The 17,616-nt window shown below is 46.2% G+C and overlaps 1 protein-coding gene across 4 annotated transcripts in view; it reads left to right on the top strand.

The window, feature by feature from the left end:
- Fbxo27 (F-box protein 27) overlaps positions 1 to 15,382 on the top strand; it is a 21,266-nt gene extending 5,884 nt beyond the window's left edge. The window contains exons 4-5 of one of the 4 annotated variants that reach the window (XR_004518008.1): positions 12,456 to 12,848; positions 15,092 to 15,382. Coding sequence is in view for 1 of the 4 variants with exons in the window: in XM_010632850.3 (XP_010631152.1) it covers positions 12,456 to 12,641 (186 nt within the window). In the remaining 3 variants the exon portion in view is untranslated. Of the gene's footprint in view, positions 1 to 12,455; positions 13,230 to 15,091 lie in introns of those variants that run through there. The other 3 variants (XR_004518007.1, XR_781973.3, XM_010632850.3) reach the window with 3 other exon arrangements.
- Positions 15,383 to 17,616: the final 2,234 nt, after the last annotated feature.

Here is a 17,616-nt window from a genome sequence, read left to right as displayed (position 1 = left end):
CTTTAGATTTTTTTTTTTTTTTTTTTGTACCAGGGATCAAACTTAGGACCTTGTGCTTGCCAGGCAGGCTCTGTGCCACTGAGCTAAATCCCAGGCCCTCAGATCTTTTTCATAGAAACTCAGTGCCACTTCCTTAGTAACTACGTGGTTTAGAGGAACAAGATGAAAAGGGGAAAATGCAGAAGAAAACAACTCCTGATAGAGGAGATGGAAGAGTTCGAATATTATTGCCCAAGACCGGGAGGAAATTATTGATGCAGATAAGATTGTCAGTCAGCAGCACATGTGTTAGGTGGATGTAGGTGGAGAAAAGGAGGGAGATGGTGTCAAAGTAACCCTGCACCAAGACCTCATAGCTGTGAGGGTGACAAGGAGCCCTGCAGTGACAGCCTCCATCTATCCAAGGATCACTGATAGCCTTGCTGCTGGGGGAGGAAGGAGACGTTCAGGTCTCAGCCGAGCAGAGCACCCTGTGGCTCGGATGTGTTCTCCCTGTCTGCCTAACGGGAGTGGATCGGGCCTCCAGCCACGCCCTCCAGTGCAGATGCTCCCCAGAACCCATGGGGCAGCGTCCTAATAAACCCAGCACACCCTGAAAATATCCCAAGTCAAAAATGCAGTAAGCAAGGTATGATGGAGGGTCAGCCTTACACAGCGAGGCCCTGTCTCAAAACAAAACAACAGAAGTATTGGAAGCCAGGTGTGGTAGCACACTCCTGTAACCCAGCACCTGGGAGGTTAAAACAAGAGGATCAAGAGTTAAAGGCCAAGAGGGGCTGGGGATTTAGCTCAGTGGTTCCACCACAAGCGAAAGGACCTGAGTTCAATCCCTGGTACAAAAAAAAAAAAAAAAAAAAAAAAAAAAAAAAAAAAAAAAAAAAAACGAGTTAAAGGCCAGCCAGGGCAACTTTGTGACTTAGTGAGACCCTTCCTCAAAATTTAAAAAGACAAGGTTGAGGCGGGGAAGCTGGAGGTGTAGCTCAGTACAAAAGCCAGGATTAAATTCCTAGTACTACAGGAAAAGGGGGGAAAAAAGATTGTGACAGTGTAAAGTATAGCTGAAGGCCCTGACCAGATGTAGTGTGGGCAAACAGTTTTGCCCTTGAAGACATTCTGGAGTCATCTAGGGGAATTTGGTTTGATTTGTTTGTTTGTTTGTTTTGGTACCGGGGATCCAACTTGGAACCTTGTGCTTGTGAGGCAGGCAGCAGGCACCACTGAGCTAAATCCCTGGCCCTTGGGGTTTTTTTTTTTTTGAGACAGAGTCTCCAAATGTAGTTCAGATTGGCCTTGAACTCACTGTGTAGTGCAGGTTGTCCTCAAACTTGCAGCGGTCTTCCTGCTTCAGCCTCCCAAGTGTTGGGATTACAGGTTGTACCCCCACGCCAGGCCCTGGGGGAATTCTAATATGAGGAATGTGAGATGAACATTTACAGGAATGGGGAGGTGGAAATCATTGCCTGACAATTATCAGTAGTAGCACTTCATTGCCTTTGTCCCTTGGAGCTGCTATAACAAAAATCATTAAGCTTGGTAATTTATAACAACCAACACTTGCCACAATCAACCATCACAAGGCACTAATCTGATTTTATGAGGGTGGATCTGTCACGGCTCAGTCACTTCCCAAAGGCCCCACCTCTTTTTCTTCCCCCAGTACCCAGGAAAAAACCCCAGGGCCTTCGCTTTGAGTGACATCTCAGCTCTTTTTTATTATATTTTATTTTGAGACAGGATCTCACTAAATCACTACATTGCCCAGACTGCAATCTTGCAATCCTCCTGCCTCAGCCTCCTAAAGTGCTAGGATTACAAGTTTGCACCACCATGCCTGACTTACGTTATTTATTTATTTATTTATTTATTTATGTATTTATTTTTGAGACAGGGTCTCACTGTGTAGTTGAGATTGACCTGGAATTCACTATGTAGCCCAGGCTAGTCCTGAACTCCCAGCAATCCTCCTGCCTCAGCCTCCCGAGTGCTGGGATTACAGGCATGCGCCACCATGCCTGGTTTATGTTATTTTTAGAATGTATTTTATATATTAAAGAAGTTATAGGTATGATATAAAGAACTTTTTTTTTAATGTGCTGGGGTAAAACCCAGAGCCTCACCTATGTTAGGTAAAAACTCTACCCCTGAGCTACAACCCCAGCCCTAAAGGAACCCCTGCCCAAAAAATTTAGGAGTATATTTGCAACTTGATACCCTATGAATATTACTCCTATACAATTCTTTTCTCTTTCTTTCTTTCTTTCTTTTTCTTTTTGGTACTGGGAATCACACTCAGGACCTTGCACTTGTCAGGCAGGTACAGCACCACTGAGCTAAATCCCCGGCCCGTACCCCTACACAATTCTTAAATGTGTGTTTTCTAAAATAAGGACATATTCCTACATATTTACCATGCAACCATCAAAATCAAAGCATTCTCATTGATTCAGTAACCTCGAGTCCAGAAGGGGCCTGTGCCTTCCTTGGAGAAGGCTGCTCGAGAGGCGGCCCCTGGGCTGCCTCCGGGAGCCTGTGCTCTGGGTGCTCCCCACTGTTTCCTCTGCCAGGCAGAGGGTGCCCTCAGACCAGAGCCCGTGAACACCATGAGTCCAGAGTCTGAGAAGCATCCCTGGATGTCATGCACGTGTTACTGCCATGCAAGCAGAGGGCAAAGGACCTGTGAGTGATTCCTCCAGCTCCGCTTGCTTCTAAGGACCCAATTGTGTGTCCTTCCTGCACCGTCAAAATAAATGTCAGTAAATAAATGTGAGTAGAACTATGGACTCGGTGCCATGAGTTCTGACAAACAGGTGAACATGAGGATGATTTGGGGTGAAAGCACAACACACACGCACACACAGTAGTGGCAGCAGTGGGACTTGCTAGAAAGAGCCTGACTAAAACATGCCTGTATCGGGGAGAAAGGGAGATGGGGAAGTGAGATGACACAATTCAGGTGCCTGAGTGGTGTCCGCCTGAGAAGAAGCCCAGAGAAGCCAGGCACGGCGCCAAACACCTGTGATCCCAACACTCTGAGAGGCTAAGGCAGGACGATGACAAGTTTGATCCCAGTCTGAGCAACGTATCCACTTAGTTGTAGTCTCAAAATAAAAACAGAAAAAATGGCTGAAGATGTGTGAAGGCCCTTCTGTGTGAAGGCCCTGGGTTCAATCTGAGGTACAAAACAACAACAACAACAAAACCACTTTGTAACTGCTTTCTACCCTGTGGGAGAAGAAAGAGTTCATGTCCCAAATAAGTTTAAGGTAAACTAACTTTAAAAGGTTGCACTGCTGTGTTCTCCAGTTGAGAAAGAAAATGGTTAAGTCCATTTCCAATGCTGACTCAAAACTTCAGACAAGCCAGACAGGAAAAAGAAGGTGTGGGGACATGTACAGGAGGTAGCTCCTCAGCCTGGAGCTGCTGCTGCCCACCTTTGTCCCCGCTGTGGTCTCTTGACAGCTGTGTGAACCCTGCAAGAACTGATTCTCTGCTGGAGGTTGCAGTAAACCTGCAGCGAGGGGAACAAGTAACAGGGAAAGCTGCTTTGGGACCGGGGCTGTGGCTCAGGCGGGAACACTTGCCTGGCTGCGTTTGATGCGTACGTTTGAGATCATGTGATCAGAGAACGCTGGAAAAAGAATTGTGTGTGTACAGCAACCCCCTTGTTTTTTGCCCTCAACAAGAACCCTGGTATTTGAATACTTTGAATGTTAGAAACAAGTACAAGTCTCTACAAGTGATGGTTTTTACTATGGTTTGGACCATTGGACCCTTGGAGGGGTAGAAAACCACACAAAGAGATGCGGTCTCAGGTAGAAATGCGCTTTGGGAGTTTTGAAAAGCAATTTGTAGTTGGATGATAAGCCCTTGTCAAAATCAAATCCCTGACCCTTCGAGGATACTGATTTTCCAGGCTGGTGAGCATGTTTTTTTATATATCTGAAAAAGTATTTTGCCTTTGTTTGATTTGCTTTTTTCATTTCTTTGGGTAGACTTTATTCTTTGCAGCACTTCTGGTATACTGCAAAACGGAGCGGAAGGCACAGAGTTCCCTTATGCCTGTGCCATACACCCCTCCTGCTCTCCCACGCCCCTCCAGCCTGGGGCATTCGGTACCCTGAGACCTGCCCTGCCACTTCCTTGTCACCCTCAGTCCGTAGTTTGTGTTAGGGTTCACTCTCAGTGTCTTCCATTCGCTGGGTCTTAGCACAGCCGTCATGATGCATGTCCACCATTACCATCAGGGGAAAACAGTTTCACTGCCTACAAATCTTCTCTGTGCCTCCTGTTCATTCCTCTTTCCCCCGGCCCTCGACAGCCACTGATTATTTTACTGTTGACATACAAGGGGTGATCAAAATATGCAAAGAATTTTGCATTTAAGACTCCTTTGTGTCTTTTTGTGGCTTGATAATTCATTTTGTTTAGTGCTAAGTAATGTTCCACCGCCTGCATCTACCAGTTTATTCATTCCCCTACTGAGGACATCCGGATTGCTTCGCGCAATTAGGAATAAAGCTGCTGCAGACAAGCAAGCGTAGGTTTTTGTGTGGACACAATTGCTCGACTCCCTCAGGGAAATACTAAGGAGCGTGGTCCCTGGCTCATGCAGTGAGAGTATCGTGAGAAACCGCCAAACTGTTTTCCTCAGTGACTCTACCGTTTGGCATCCCCAGCAGCCAGAAATGTGAGTCCTGTTGGTCTACACCTTCACTGGCATTTAGCGTGGCCAGTGTCTTGGACTTGGTGTGGGACCTGGCTGAGCTAAAGTGACTCCGTGCTGGCCTGCTAATAGGCCAGAGACTGCTTCCCCTCTCCTTCCCAAACATCAAGAAAGAGCTGCTCAAACTACAAACAAACTTTCATATGCTAATTGCTAACTTGGTTAACAGCCCACCCAGGGACAAATGGTATAATAAAAGGTGACCATACAACATTTCCTGCATAAGATAAGTAGTGTGTTTGGAATCTTATCCCCTGGTATTTCTTGAATGCCCTCACCTATGTTTGAACTTTTTATTTAGAAAAACCCTATAAAAAGGACCTCAGCCCCTGAGCTAGTGCCTCTCTGAGCTACTTGGTTCCCAGAGTGCCATCTGGCCAGACTAATAAAGGTCTTCTTATTGGTGTGTTCCTCTCCTGGTGATTCTTGTTCCTCAGTGGGCCCAGCCTCTTGGAGGACTTCGGGCTGTTCAAACTCAGTGGAGTGGAAATAAGGAACTAGGTCTTACATTGGGCCACTCTGACAGTTGGACACCAGTATCTCATTGCTGCTTTTTTTGTTTTGTTTTGTTTGCGGTATGGGGATCGAACTCAGGACCTTGAGCTTGCGAGACAGGCGCAGTGTCAGTGAGCTAAATCCGCAGCCTGTTGTTGCTGTTTTAATTGGCGCCCCCCAGGACAGAGTGTGGTCTGTTCATGTGATTATTTGGGTGAGGTATCTGTTCAGGTCCTTCTGTCCGTTTCTCGGCCTGGTTCCTACTCATGTTCCTACCACAGATCTTTAAGAGCTCTTGTATATTTTGGACAACAGTCCTCTGTCATAAATGCCTTTTGCAAATATTTTCTCTCCATCTGTGGCTGTGTTCTCACCCTCTTGAAGGTGTGCGTGTTTTTTTTTTTCTTTTTCAGACAGGGTCTTAGTATGTAGTTCAAGTTGGTCTTGAACTCAGTATGTAGCCCAGGCTGGCCTCCAACTCACAGCGATCCTCCTGCTTCAGCCTCCTGAGTGCTGGGATTACAGGCCTGTGCCACCATATCTGACTGCAATGTGGGTATGTTCTTAAGAGGGTCAATTTGAGCTTTAAAACAGACAAGATAGAAATGGGTGAGGTAGCTTTGCTGTCACTTGGGCTGGGGACACAGCCTGTCTAGTCTGCACCCTTGTGGGTTGTGGCTGCTTTTCTGGCTCCTCTGGATTCTGCATCGCCAGCTCCAAATTGCCTGCGCTGACCCTAAGCCACAACCCAGTGTGATCTGCTGTGGGCTCAGTGCTGTGCTAAAATGAAAATGAACCCATGAGCAGTGACCTTGGACTCCGACACTATTTCAGACTTAGGACCTCTCTGGGCTCTAAACTGTGACACATTGTGGATGCTGCTGGACCACCTGGATCACATGTAAACGCCAACTGGAAAGGGCGTCTACGATGGAACTGTCTAGTCAAGTGGCAGCCGGGCGTGGTGGCGCATAGTTATGATCCCAGTGCTCTAGGAGGCTTGTGCGTCCACCACTTCTAGATGAAAGTCTGCATGCAAATCTGAAAGTGACTGGGATGCTGGGGGTGTAGCTCCGCGTTAGAGGCCTTGTGCAGCATGATGAAGCCTTGGGTTCCACCAAAAAAAAAAAAAAAAAAAAAACCAAAACTTAAAATGAATTTAAGGAAGTAAAAGTGCTTGGAAATTCTAAAGAAAAATGAACAAATAAAAACTATTCAAGTGAAGCCCAACTTCAAGTTATGAACACTGAGCCAGGGGTGGTGGTGCAGACCTGTAATCCCAGCATTCTGGGAGGCTGAGACAGGAGGATTTCAAGTTTGAGGCCAGCCTCTGCAATTTGGCAAGACAACGATAGAGCATTTGCTTAGCATGTGGAAGGCTCTGGGTTTCATCTCCAGGCATGGAGGGTAGAGGCAGGGAGTTGAGTGCCTCTATTAGATCAAAAGCCAGAAGCCTAGCTGGGAAAGACTTTTGACACACAGAACTGTGTCACCCGGATTGATTCTCTGAAGCCTGACTTTCTAGGCCTCTCTGAACCTTTTGAGTCTTGGAAGTTCCCATCCCTCAGAGCACCCTGGTAGAAGCTGGCACTGATCCCAAACTGGAAAGAAAACATGAGGCCTCCCCTGGCGACACATAAGCGAACAGGGGTCCCTCAGGAGCTGACACCTCTTCCCAACCTGGCCACCAGGATGACAGCCAGGGTTCCATTATTTGTGACAAAGACTTTGGCCACTGAGTTCAGGAGACATTTGCAGAATTCTTCACCATGAAGCTAACATGTTTTCCTAGGTAAAGAGTCACCTGGGGTGAGAGAGTGTCCCATTCTCCACTGAATTGTCACTGGATGCTTTAGCGTCTTCAGGAAGGTCTGCAGCCAAGGCTGACCCCTGGCTAGCCCTGGGGCCTTGGCTATGGGGACGGACAAGAAACTGATAAGGCAGGTCTGCTGGGCTGACTGTGCAAACAGCATGATTTACGCTCCTTTCCTGCAGGGAATCTGGAATCTTAGTGTGCAACGTGCTCAGCATGAACCCATTTTGTTTGCAGGGCCGGGTGGAGGGAAACTCCCTATCAGTTAGGGAGTGGTGGAGCATCTCCATGCTCTCAGAAAATAGAAGCCTTAGCCAGCATGGCAGCAACACTCCCAGCTCCTGGGGAGGTTGAAACAGGAAGATCACTTGAGCGCCGCCACAGGCAACAGAGCACAAGCTTGTCTCAAAAAAAAAAAAAAAAAAAAAAAAAAAGCCCAAGTGTCCATGATGACTGTATTCTGCCCAACTCCCCACTGAGTTCCATGTGAAACCAGCCACACACCAAACCTCTCTTAGTCACTGTCCTGAAATATGTAAAGCCCCCTTCTTTATCTGAGCAGCCTACATTTCTTATCTAGAAGGTCATGACCTTGAAGTCATTGGAACCAATAGCTAGAATGTGATTTTTTTTTTTTCCAATACTGAGCATTGAACCCAAGGCCTTTGCACCGAACCAAACCCCAGCTCTTTCTTGATTTTTGTTTTTTTTTTTAATTTTGAAACAGGATCTCACTAAGTCTCGAACTTACCAGGCTGGGTTCAAATATGTAATCTTCCTGCCTCAGCCTTCCAGAGTACTGAAATTACAGGTGTGTACCACCCTGCCCAGCTCTCTTCTATTTTTAGAGATACTTTTTGAAAGCATCAGCCCATCCAGAATCTAGGATAATCTCTCTATCTCAAAATCACTGCTTAGCGGGCCGGGGATTTAGCTCAGTGGTTTCACCACCACCTGCCTCACAAGCGCAAGGAGCCGAGTTCGATCCCCAATACAAAAAAAAAAAAAAAAAGATCATTGCTTAGCAACTTTAATTCCACCACGACCCTAATTACCCTTGGCCATGTAGGAAGGTGTACAGCACACTGGATACAGACGTCCTCCAGAGCAGGAAGGAAGGCCATCTCTCCACGTGCCACGAAGGGGTTCATCCCTGGAAGAATATCCTGTCTTCCCAGTCCGAGTCCTCTGTCCCCAGAGTGCCGGGCAGACCTTGGGAAGAGCTGACAGGGCCCTATAACGGGGTCACTGCAGGTGCCACCCACTTCGCCCACCCACCTCTGAGTAAGTGAGAAGACCCAGATGGAGGCGTAAGGAACGGTCTTACAGGGAACTAGTCAGTAATTCAGTTGGGCTCTGGACTCAGATGGACACCCCCTGCCCTTAAAAGGTGAATGCCGAGCTGGCCACAGAGCCGGTGACCAGGGCCTCCCGAGAGAGACAGACCCTTCCTCCAGAGCAACAGCGAAGAAGAGGCAGCCTGAAGGGCACTGCAACCCACTGGGACTTGCAGAAAGGGGACGAGGTGGGATAACTAGGCTGTCCCTGTTTGGCTGCAGAGAAACAACCTAATTGTCCCACTTTGTCCCCTTTCCACAAGTCCCAATACCCTTTTCCTCTCCCCTTCCAGCTGCGATAAACCCTAAGTGAGAAGATTGCTGGCTATAAATCAGTAGGTTGTGACTAGCAAGGGTGGAGAGTAATTTTGAACTTTAGAAATACCCTAAAAGCGTGGTTATTTACCCTGGAAATGCCCAGACATGGTACAATGAAACCATCTGTGTGATGAAACAGAAACCCACAGCAGTCAGAAGAAGAAGCCCTCCCCACCCAGGCTGTGGTAACGAACGGCCAGGGACTGGGTGGCATAGAGGACAGGAATGTCTTGTCCCTCCGCTCAGGAATCCGATGTCCGAAATCAAAATGCGGGCAGGGCCCCAGTGCGCTGAGACGGAGTGGAGCTCGCTCTCTCTCCCCAGTCTCTCAGCTGAGGCCAGAATTCCTGGGGGTGTCTTCAGGGTCCCTTGGCCTGCAGCCGCACAGCTCCAGCCCAGCCTGCATCGTCACATGTGAGCTCTCCTCGTGTCTTTGTCCTCACGTGGTGTCGCGAAGGACACTGGCCACCGGGTACCCGTATCTGAAGTTACCAAATATGAGAGACGCTCAGACTGGGTGGGACGTTTGTCTTCAGGCTTGCGGTGACATCTGAGTGGAGCTGCAGATACAGAGTCACGGGGAGGATGGCCTCGCTCGGGGGAAGAGTGCAGGATGAGAAGGAAAGAAGACCTATCACGGAGCCCTCCAGGAGCCTTCCAATTTCAAGTTGAATAAAAAGCAGAAGCAGGCAGAGGAGAGCAAACCCTGGCATCAGGACGAGAGTTTGCTCCAAGAAGGGGTGAGCCATGGTGAACATTTCTGAGAAGCAAAGCGTCTGGGGATTTAGAAACTGCAGGCAAGTGTCCACCTTTGAGGAAGGTCGGGGATAAGCCAGAGCCATTAGGGGAAGAGCAGGATTAGCGATCTCTTTTCTCTCGTGACTCCCAGTTGACTGCAAGACTCTCCTGGGTCCTGTCCTCCTGCCTTATCTTTGCTCCCCAGCTCCACCTCTGTTCCTAAGTGTGTAAAAAACCTTACTTTGAGAGTATTTCTAAAGTTCAAAATTGCTCCCCGCTCTCGCTAGTCACGACCTACCGAGTTTGTAGCCGGCAGTCTTCTCACTTAGGGCTCATCTCATCGGAAGGGGAGGGGAAAGGGGCCAAGGAGGGATAATTAGGTTGTTCCTCTGCAACCAAACAGGGACAGCCTAGAGGCAGACCCTACGCCCGTGTCACTGTGAGAGAGTTCACCCATGCCAGAGAAGTATTCCTTTCTACGTCCTTAGCTGCTGAGGTTCTTTTGGGTGCTGACTGTGTCTTTGGCTCCTGCTTTCACGTGCAGAGCAGCAGATTGGGGCAGTAGGATTGAGCTGCGGGGGTACTTCACCACTGTTCATGCCTCATTTCTCCCTGGATGGCTTCCTCTCTCCCTCCCCATCTTAACAGTTAACAGCCTCTGGGCAATTTTGTCTCTGTCTCAATGGCTAGGTTGACCAGGAGTCCCTTCAACTTGATTTCTAGTGCTAGGCCAAAGATCATAGTCCACACGAAGCCCCCTCAGTGGCATGCTAGGAAATGTTTAATATCCAGCTCACCAGGGCATCCTGAATTGTAGCATGTGCCAATTTCTATGGTGAAAATATTCAGCCAGGCATGCTGGCACCTACCTGGAATCCCAGCACTCAGGAGGCTGAGGCAGGAGGATCGTTGCAAGTTTTAGGACAACCTAGGCTATATAGGGAGACCCTGTCTCAGAAAAGGATGAAGGAGGAGGAGGAGGAGAAGGAGGAGGAGGAGGAAGAGGAGGAGGAGGAGGAAAGAGTTACTGTACTTGATTTCACTTTGGGGGACCCTTTGTACTTCTGATTAATGGCCAGAAACCATGTCTGTGGCACACAAGTACGTCAGTATCTCAGACTCAGGGACCTAAGGAGAAAACATTGGTGTTCAGTCTGTGATCTTAAATGAAGGGACTTAGTGATCAATGATTATGGAGAGCTGAGAGCTTTGTACGTTAGCATGAGCACTGCCATGTTGAACCTTCCTTCACCTAATACCATGAGGGGCGTGTGAAACGTGCCATTGCCCCTAACAACGGATAACATACCTCAGTTTATAACCTGACAGCGCCAGCCCATAAGTTGTTTCTAGGACATCTGGTCCCTGTTAAGATAGTCGTGATTTATTACTTCCCTTGTAATCATGTGATTTTTTGCCTGTATGTAGTGTGGATAGTGGAAATAAAGTTAGACTTGCTGCAGAAGGCTTGTCTCCCGTCTCTCTGTCTTCCTCCCTTCAGGTTTGGGACCCTGCTGGCAGGATCCTGACGTCGCAGCTCGCGACAAATGATGTTTAACATTATATTTCTAATCGAGTAGAGCAGAGTTCTTTTTTCTATTTTTGCCATGCGGGGTATAGAACCTAGGGCCTCTCACATGCTAGGCAGGTGCTTTACCTGATCCACACCCCAGCCGCTGAGTTCTTTTCTATTTTTTCTATTTAATATAAATGTGTATGTAATTGTAGGACAGTTACGTTTGATATTACTGATTTTTCCAACATACCCTAGTTGAGAAGAATTCAATTTCTTCTAAGAAATTTTTTTTTTCAACCTGGTTGGTGAGGTGTAGGACTGCGGAAACCGTTCGGTCAGGGCACACACAGGGCCTCTTCCTGCTTCGCACTCTGTAGGACAAATCATGGGCCATGGGGCCACCATCAGACCCGCCTGGCTGTTCTCGGGACTGTGGGCCCCTCGTGCCTTGAACCTGGCCTGCTCGCTCTAGCACTGGGAGTTCCAGGCAGAGAGAGGAGCCCACCCGCAGCGCAGGGTGGGAGGACTTCCGGATGCCTGGGTGGCCGGACAGTTTCCATCTAAGCCTTAGTGTATTCTCCTGTCAGGTTGCGATATCTGACACTGGGGCCAAGTGTACCAAAGGTGCCACACCGAGAGAGTGCTCAGATCACCACACTAGAAAAAAGGTTACATGGAAATATAAAATAGTATTTTTTAGGTGACTCAAATATCCATTTCTTTTATCTGTGGGGAAAAAGCCCCATTTTTAAATGACAAAGTCATACACATTGTAGGATGATACACACCTATAATCCCAGCTCTCTGGGAGGCTGAGGCAATAAGATCACAAGTTTGAACCCAGCAGGGGCAACAAATTAGTGGGACCCTGCCTCAAAATTTAAAAATTTTACTCTGAGCATTGAGTTAAAAGAATGTATCTCTCATTTTATTTTTGAAACAACAAAATAGCAATAATAAACAAACTTGAAATAGAGAAAAAAATTTTAAATTTTTAAAAAGGGGCTGAGGATATAGCTCAATTGAAGACCCTGGGTTCAATATCCAGACACACACACACACAAAGGAAGCATAGATAGTTTAAATCCTTTGTAATCTTACCTCTTAGAAATAACCACTGTTAACATTTTGCATTTTGATGCATTAGTTTTTTGGGTTTTTGTTTTGTTTTGTTTTGGTTTTGGTTTTTTTAGACAGCGTCTCACTATATAGTTGAAACTGACCTGGAACTCACTATGTAGCCCAGGCTGGTCTTGAACTCACAGAGAGCCTCCTGCCTCAGCCTCCTGTGTGCTGGAATTACAGGTGTGTTACCACCATGCCCAGCTATGATGCATAGTTTTTCAATTTTCTCTCTTCTATCTAAAAATAGAGTCATCTTTTAAATAACATGGTTATTAATGTTTGTTTATTTTCCTTTTTTACTTTTCTTTATTCTGAGTGAAATTAGTCCTCACCAGTTCTCCAGGGTGGAATTTAGTCTAACGCCATTGTTTGTTTGTGTTAACTTCTCAGATGCACCCCCAGGATGTGTTTGACCCTCAGCTCTGCGGTGACCACGGTACCCCTGCCTCTCGTCAGGACCCCCTCAGTGCACCTGGTCTTCGGTGCCCTCCTGTATCGCACGTCCCTGCTCCCGGGTCCCCGAAGGCAGAGGTGGCTCTGCTGTGTTCCCTGCTGCGTCCTCAGCACCAGGCCTGAGCTACTTAGGCGAAGTGAAGACAGCACATTGTTTGGTGGCCAAAGACATTAATGAAAGACTTACACGTACTAATACCGGGCAAATGAGCGGAAGTCCTGCTCTGGTGTTTTCAGCTAGTGAGCCGCCCGGTACCTCCCTTCCCGACACAGAACAGGCAGCGGGATGAACGGAAGAGTCCGGTGCTGCCGCCTCCGCCTTCTGCCCCAGTGAGTCCCGAGCTCCTTGGTTCTCCTGCCAGCGTCAGCGCGTGTCTCCCGGAGGTGTGACAGTGTGACACTACCACGTTGTCACACCCGCCCCGCTCTCCGATCGGGCTCCAGGCCCACCACCCTACTCACTTCTGGTTTCTTTGTTTTGGGTCACATTTCGAAAGCCACTGTCCCCACCTAGTGCCTGGTCACTAGCTGTTGCTCACAAGGGCCAGAGACCTTTAAATTTTTCCCTTTCTCATTTTCAGATGTTTATTGTAGAACCCTAAGCATCTTATGTTTCATCATTTATAGAAATTTTTAAAAAGTAAAACTTTTATAAAGATGGGAGGGGAACTGCAGGGAGAAGAATATTTTAAGAGTTCTCCTTATACTTTGGGTAATGAAGCAAATAAAATAAAACTAGTTCTTTCAGAAGAAAATACTGTTATCCTCTTGCACTATCTGTGAGCAACTCCTGCACAGTGCCACTTTATAATGACATCTCCTGATAAGATGTTTAGACTGGTTTTTATCATCTCTTTGAAGGCTGCATAACAAATATCTGATAATGTGACCCAAATATATGAATAGGATATAATTCCAACATCCACTTTATATTTTCCTACATTACCCACATTTGGTTAATTAGCCCTGCTTTCAGAGAGATGCTAGAAAGTATGAAAAGTATGAAGTTTGGGAAAACTGCAGGGAATGTATTTCTCTTTTGCTTTAGTTGTTTATATCTTTAATTTAAAATTGGTGTCAGCCCTTGAACCTATTTTGTGAGATAATTATTCCTTCATTATTATTCTTCCATTCTTTTCCAGAATGTCCTTGGTATATCTACAATGATTTATAATAATGTGGTGTATGGGTTAGTTAGGGGACATGGTTTTCAAAAACTAGCATGAAAAAAAATCAAGGGAGGTCAAATTCTAAAATAACTGAGAACTTTAAGACTAGAAAAATAGAGACATTTGTTAATTGGGTTTGGAAAACAGACACACTCCTGAGACATTTTGAAACTTCTCTTTAGGAGAACAAAAGTATATTTAATGATTTGTACTACTGCTACTATCATGATTTTTGTTTGTTTATCACCTGCAAATTAGCAATTTATGAAAACATTTTGGTCTGAATGGAGGTGGTGATTCTACCATAGGCCTATGCAACTTGTTTAGCTTTTTCTTTTTCTTTTTTTGGGGGGAGGGGGGAGTGATTGAATCCAGAGATTGCTCTGAAATTCACCCCCAGCCTTATTTTATTTATTTGTTTGTTTTTAATTTAGAGGCAGAGTCTTGCTAACTTCCCTGGGCTGGCCTCAGACTCATGATCCTCCTGCCTCAGCCTCCTGAGTAGCTAGGATTATAGGAGTGTGCCACTATCCCCAGATTCTTTGGTTTGTTGTTTGTTTGTTTTGGGGGAGTGGGGTTAAGACAGGGTCTCACTGTTTAGTTGAGACTGACCTGAAACTCACTATGTAGCCCAGGCTGTGCTGGGATTATAGGTGTGCACCACCATGCCCGTCACCCTTTAGTTATTATTGTTGCATACATTATGCTGGTTTTTTTTTTTTCTTTTTTTGTTTTTGTTTTTCGTACCAGGGATCAAACTCCGGTCCTTGCGCTTGTGAAGCAAGCGTTGGAACCACTGAGCTAATCCCGGCCCCTTTGTGTTGCTTTGATGCTTGCATTTTAGTATTTCCACCTACAGGATAAATTCTTATAAAATATTTGTTATAAAAAGAAGACGATATATGAAGAGCTGACATTTATGTGCCAAAGTCTGGGCTGTGGGACTCAGGTGCCCGGTCTTAGCTCATCCTCCCTTTGCCCCTAAGAGAGTAGGGATTCTCGTTACCCCTGGGGAGAGAGACTTGGAGAGCTTGGGCAATGCGCCAGAACCACAGGGCTGGGCCTGGAGCCAGGACTCTGCTTTTGTCTGGCGCCCAGCTCACCTAAGGCTGAGGTTACCGCAGGCGCGTGGGCTTTGGGCTCTGACTTCATCTCCGACTGTGTCGTCCATCGGGCAGTAAGGGACGGCGGGACCCTACTTGGGTTGCACAGGTCCTGCACTGAGGTTTCTGGCCCCTTCCTGGCTGTGGCGGCAGGATGGTGTGCTGTGCTGATCTGTTCCACACTGACGCCGAAGCAAATCAAAGGGCAGAATTTCTGCCTTAATGGGAGACATTCCGTCCACGTCAGACTCCTAACTCAGCAATTTAGAAGCTTATTTTTTATAATCTGTTTTCCCTACAGTTCATGTGTTTCAGATGCTCATCAGAAACAGGAGACACTTCAAAAAGAGAAACATAAAAAGAACAAAGAAAAACACAAGACCAAGAAAGAGCACAAAGAAAGGAAAGAGAAATGATCATCTTCTGCATATCCCAGGATCGTGGGGGGCCTGGCGCTCCTGCTTCCGGTGTCCAGAGAAGCCAGTCAGGGATCTCAAGGCCAAGACCAGGGACACCTCAGCCCTCTGTGCCTTAACAGAAATGTGGACATTCAGTGCAAATGCTGTTTGTTTTTCAGATGCTTTTTCTTTCAAAGCAGCGTATTTTAATTTGTTTAGCTGTACTTTAAAAAATTTTTGGTGAAGGCCAGGGATTAGCTCAGTGGTGCCACACCTACTTCACAAGTGCAAGGTCCTGAGGTCCTGAGTTCTATCTTCCGTACTGAAAAAAAAATTTTTTTTTAAATTAAAAAGTAGAAAATAAGGCATTTAAGACATCTTAGAGTAAAGGTTGATATTAAATTATAAAACAATATTTATTAATTATTCATTTTATATTAAATGAAGATATCTCTTTTGGGGGAAGGGGGCTGTTGAGACAAGGTCTCACTATGTAGTTCAGGATGGCCTTGAAATACTAACATAGCCTAAAGTGGCCTTGAACTAACTCATGGCAATCCTCCTGTCTCAGCCTCCCAAGTGCTGGGATAACAGGCATCTAACACATTCCCAGCTCCAAATGAAGGTATTTTGAGCATTGTTCAACTACTTTTTTTTTTCTTTTCAGTACTAGAGATTGAACCCAGGGCCTTCTTACTGAGCTATATCCCCAAACTATTTTTTTTATTTTTCATTTTTAGACAGGCTGTCACTACATTCACCAGGCTGGGCTGGAATTTGTGATCCTCCTGCCTCAGCCTCTTAGAGTGCTGGGATTATAGGTGTATAAAACTATGCTTGGCTACTTTCTTCTTTTTGTTTGGCTGATCTTTTTGTTGTTTTGTTTCATTTCCAGGCTAATCTACTTTTTATTTAATGCAAATTACAGTAGCAGTTAACTATTTCCAAACCAAGTCACATAGAACAAAATGTATTCACAAGGGAATGGGGAAGGGGAAAAAACATTGAGCATACTTTTCACCAAAAAAGTTTATATTTTAAATGAAAATAAAATCAGTCACAGAGGCATTCAAGTATTAATGTTATACATATTTTGCTTTTCCTTTATATCAAGACAGATTTGCACAAGTATTTTCAATAGTTTGTTACAACCCACAGCCGTATATATAATACAAAATATATATACAATAAAAATTTTAGATTCGTTTTTAAAATGGAAGTGGTCATGCTAATTGGTATGTGTACAGGCCCAAGTGATCCCATGAGCAATACATTTATAAATGCAAATTTTACAGGCAAGCACATTTTCATACATCTATCTATATCTTCTTGTAGACAGATATAGTAAAAATAAATAAATAAAAATGAAAGTTTGTTCAGCTGGTTTTTTTGAGACAGTCTCCCTTTGTACTTCAGGTTGACTCACTATGTAGCCCAGGCTGGCCTCAAACTCTGTGATCCTCCTGCCTCAGCCTCCTGGCTGGGGATTACAGACATGCACCACCAAGCCCAGCTACTTTATTTTTAAAACAGCAGTAGGGATGGAACCTTGGACCTTACTGGGCAAGCACTACCACTGAGTTTCCCTCTGGTCTCAGCTACTTCGTCATTCTTACAAATAGAGCCTTTGGCCCATAACTTGCCATCGGAACTAAGGAAATAGAACGGCTGCGCATCCACTATTGACATCTCTTGTCTCATTGTTCGGGTCTTCCTTAGGTTTTTAATTAGGTTCATGTTGTTGTAGGGCACCCAGCGTGGTCCGGCCGGGAGCAGAATAGATTGGAAAGTGCTCCAGTGCTGTTTGCAGAGAGAAAGATTCCTGACTGTGAGGATGGCTGAAGTCTCCGTGCAGTGAAAAGGTACAGGCAGTCCTGATAGACTGGAAAACCAGATCCCATTTGCTCTGAGCAGCCTGAACTGCTGTTGTTTGACCTTCTGCCACCCAGAGATGACAGCCCTGGGTGTTCTGGAGTAATTTCACCCAGTCTTTATTTCCTAGCCATGGGCCTGTTGTCAGATTGGGGCAGCATTTTGCTCTCCCCTACTGTCCTCGATCCAGTGACAGATCTTTCCCTCACAATCTGTGGACTGTGTGACCCCACCCGACCAGCTGCATCGTATTTCGCAGGGGCCCGTCCAGTACTTATTGACTATTTCTCTATCCATTGACAGATAAAGAGGGCCGGCCAGCAGCTCCTACAGAGGCAAAGGACACAGAAATCGCCACCTGACAGGGAGCTGGGGAGACCCAAAAGGACGATAGAAGAAGTGGGGTCTCTGGCTTCGCGCTCAGTCTCCTTCCTCTGGTGCCCAAGACGCGAGCCTATTTTTTTAGGGGCAGCGGTGATCCTCCTGGGAGGCTCCGTTTCCAGCGCAGCAGGCGAGAAGGCGGCCAGCTCGCAGGGCCGGGAGGCGCGTGGGTGAG

Source organism: Fukomys damarensis, unplaced genomic scaffold (genome assembly GCF_012274545.1).
Source record: "Fukomys damarensis isolate Sample0158 unplaced genomic scaffold, DMR_v1.0_HiC HiC_scaffold_19, whole genome shotgun sequence".
NCBI classification, from domain to species: domain Eukaryota; kingdom Metazoa; phylum Chordata; class Mammalia; order Rodentia; family Bathyergidae; genus Fukomys; species Fukomys damarensis.
This window is presented reverse-complemented; position numbering and strand designations above follow the sequence as displayed.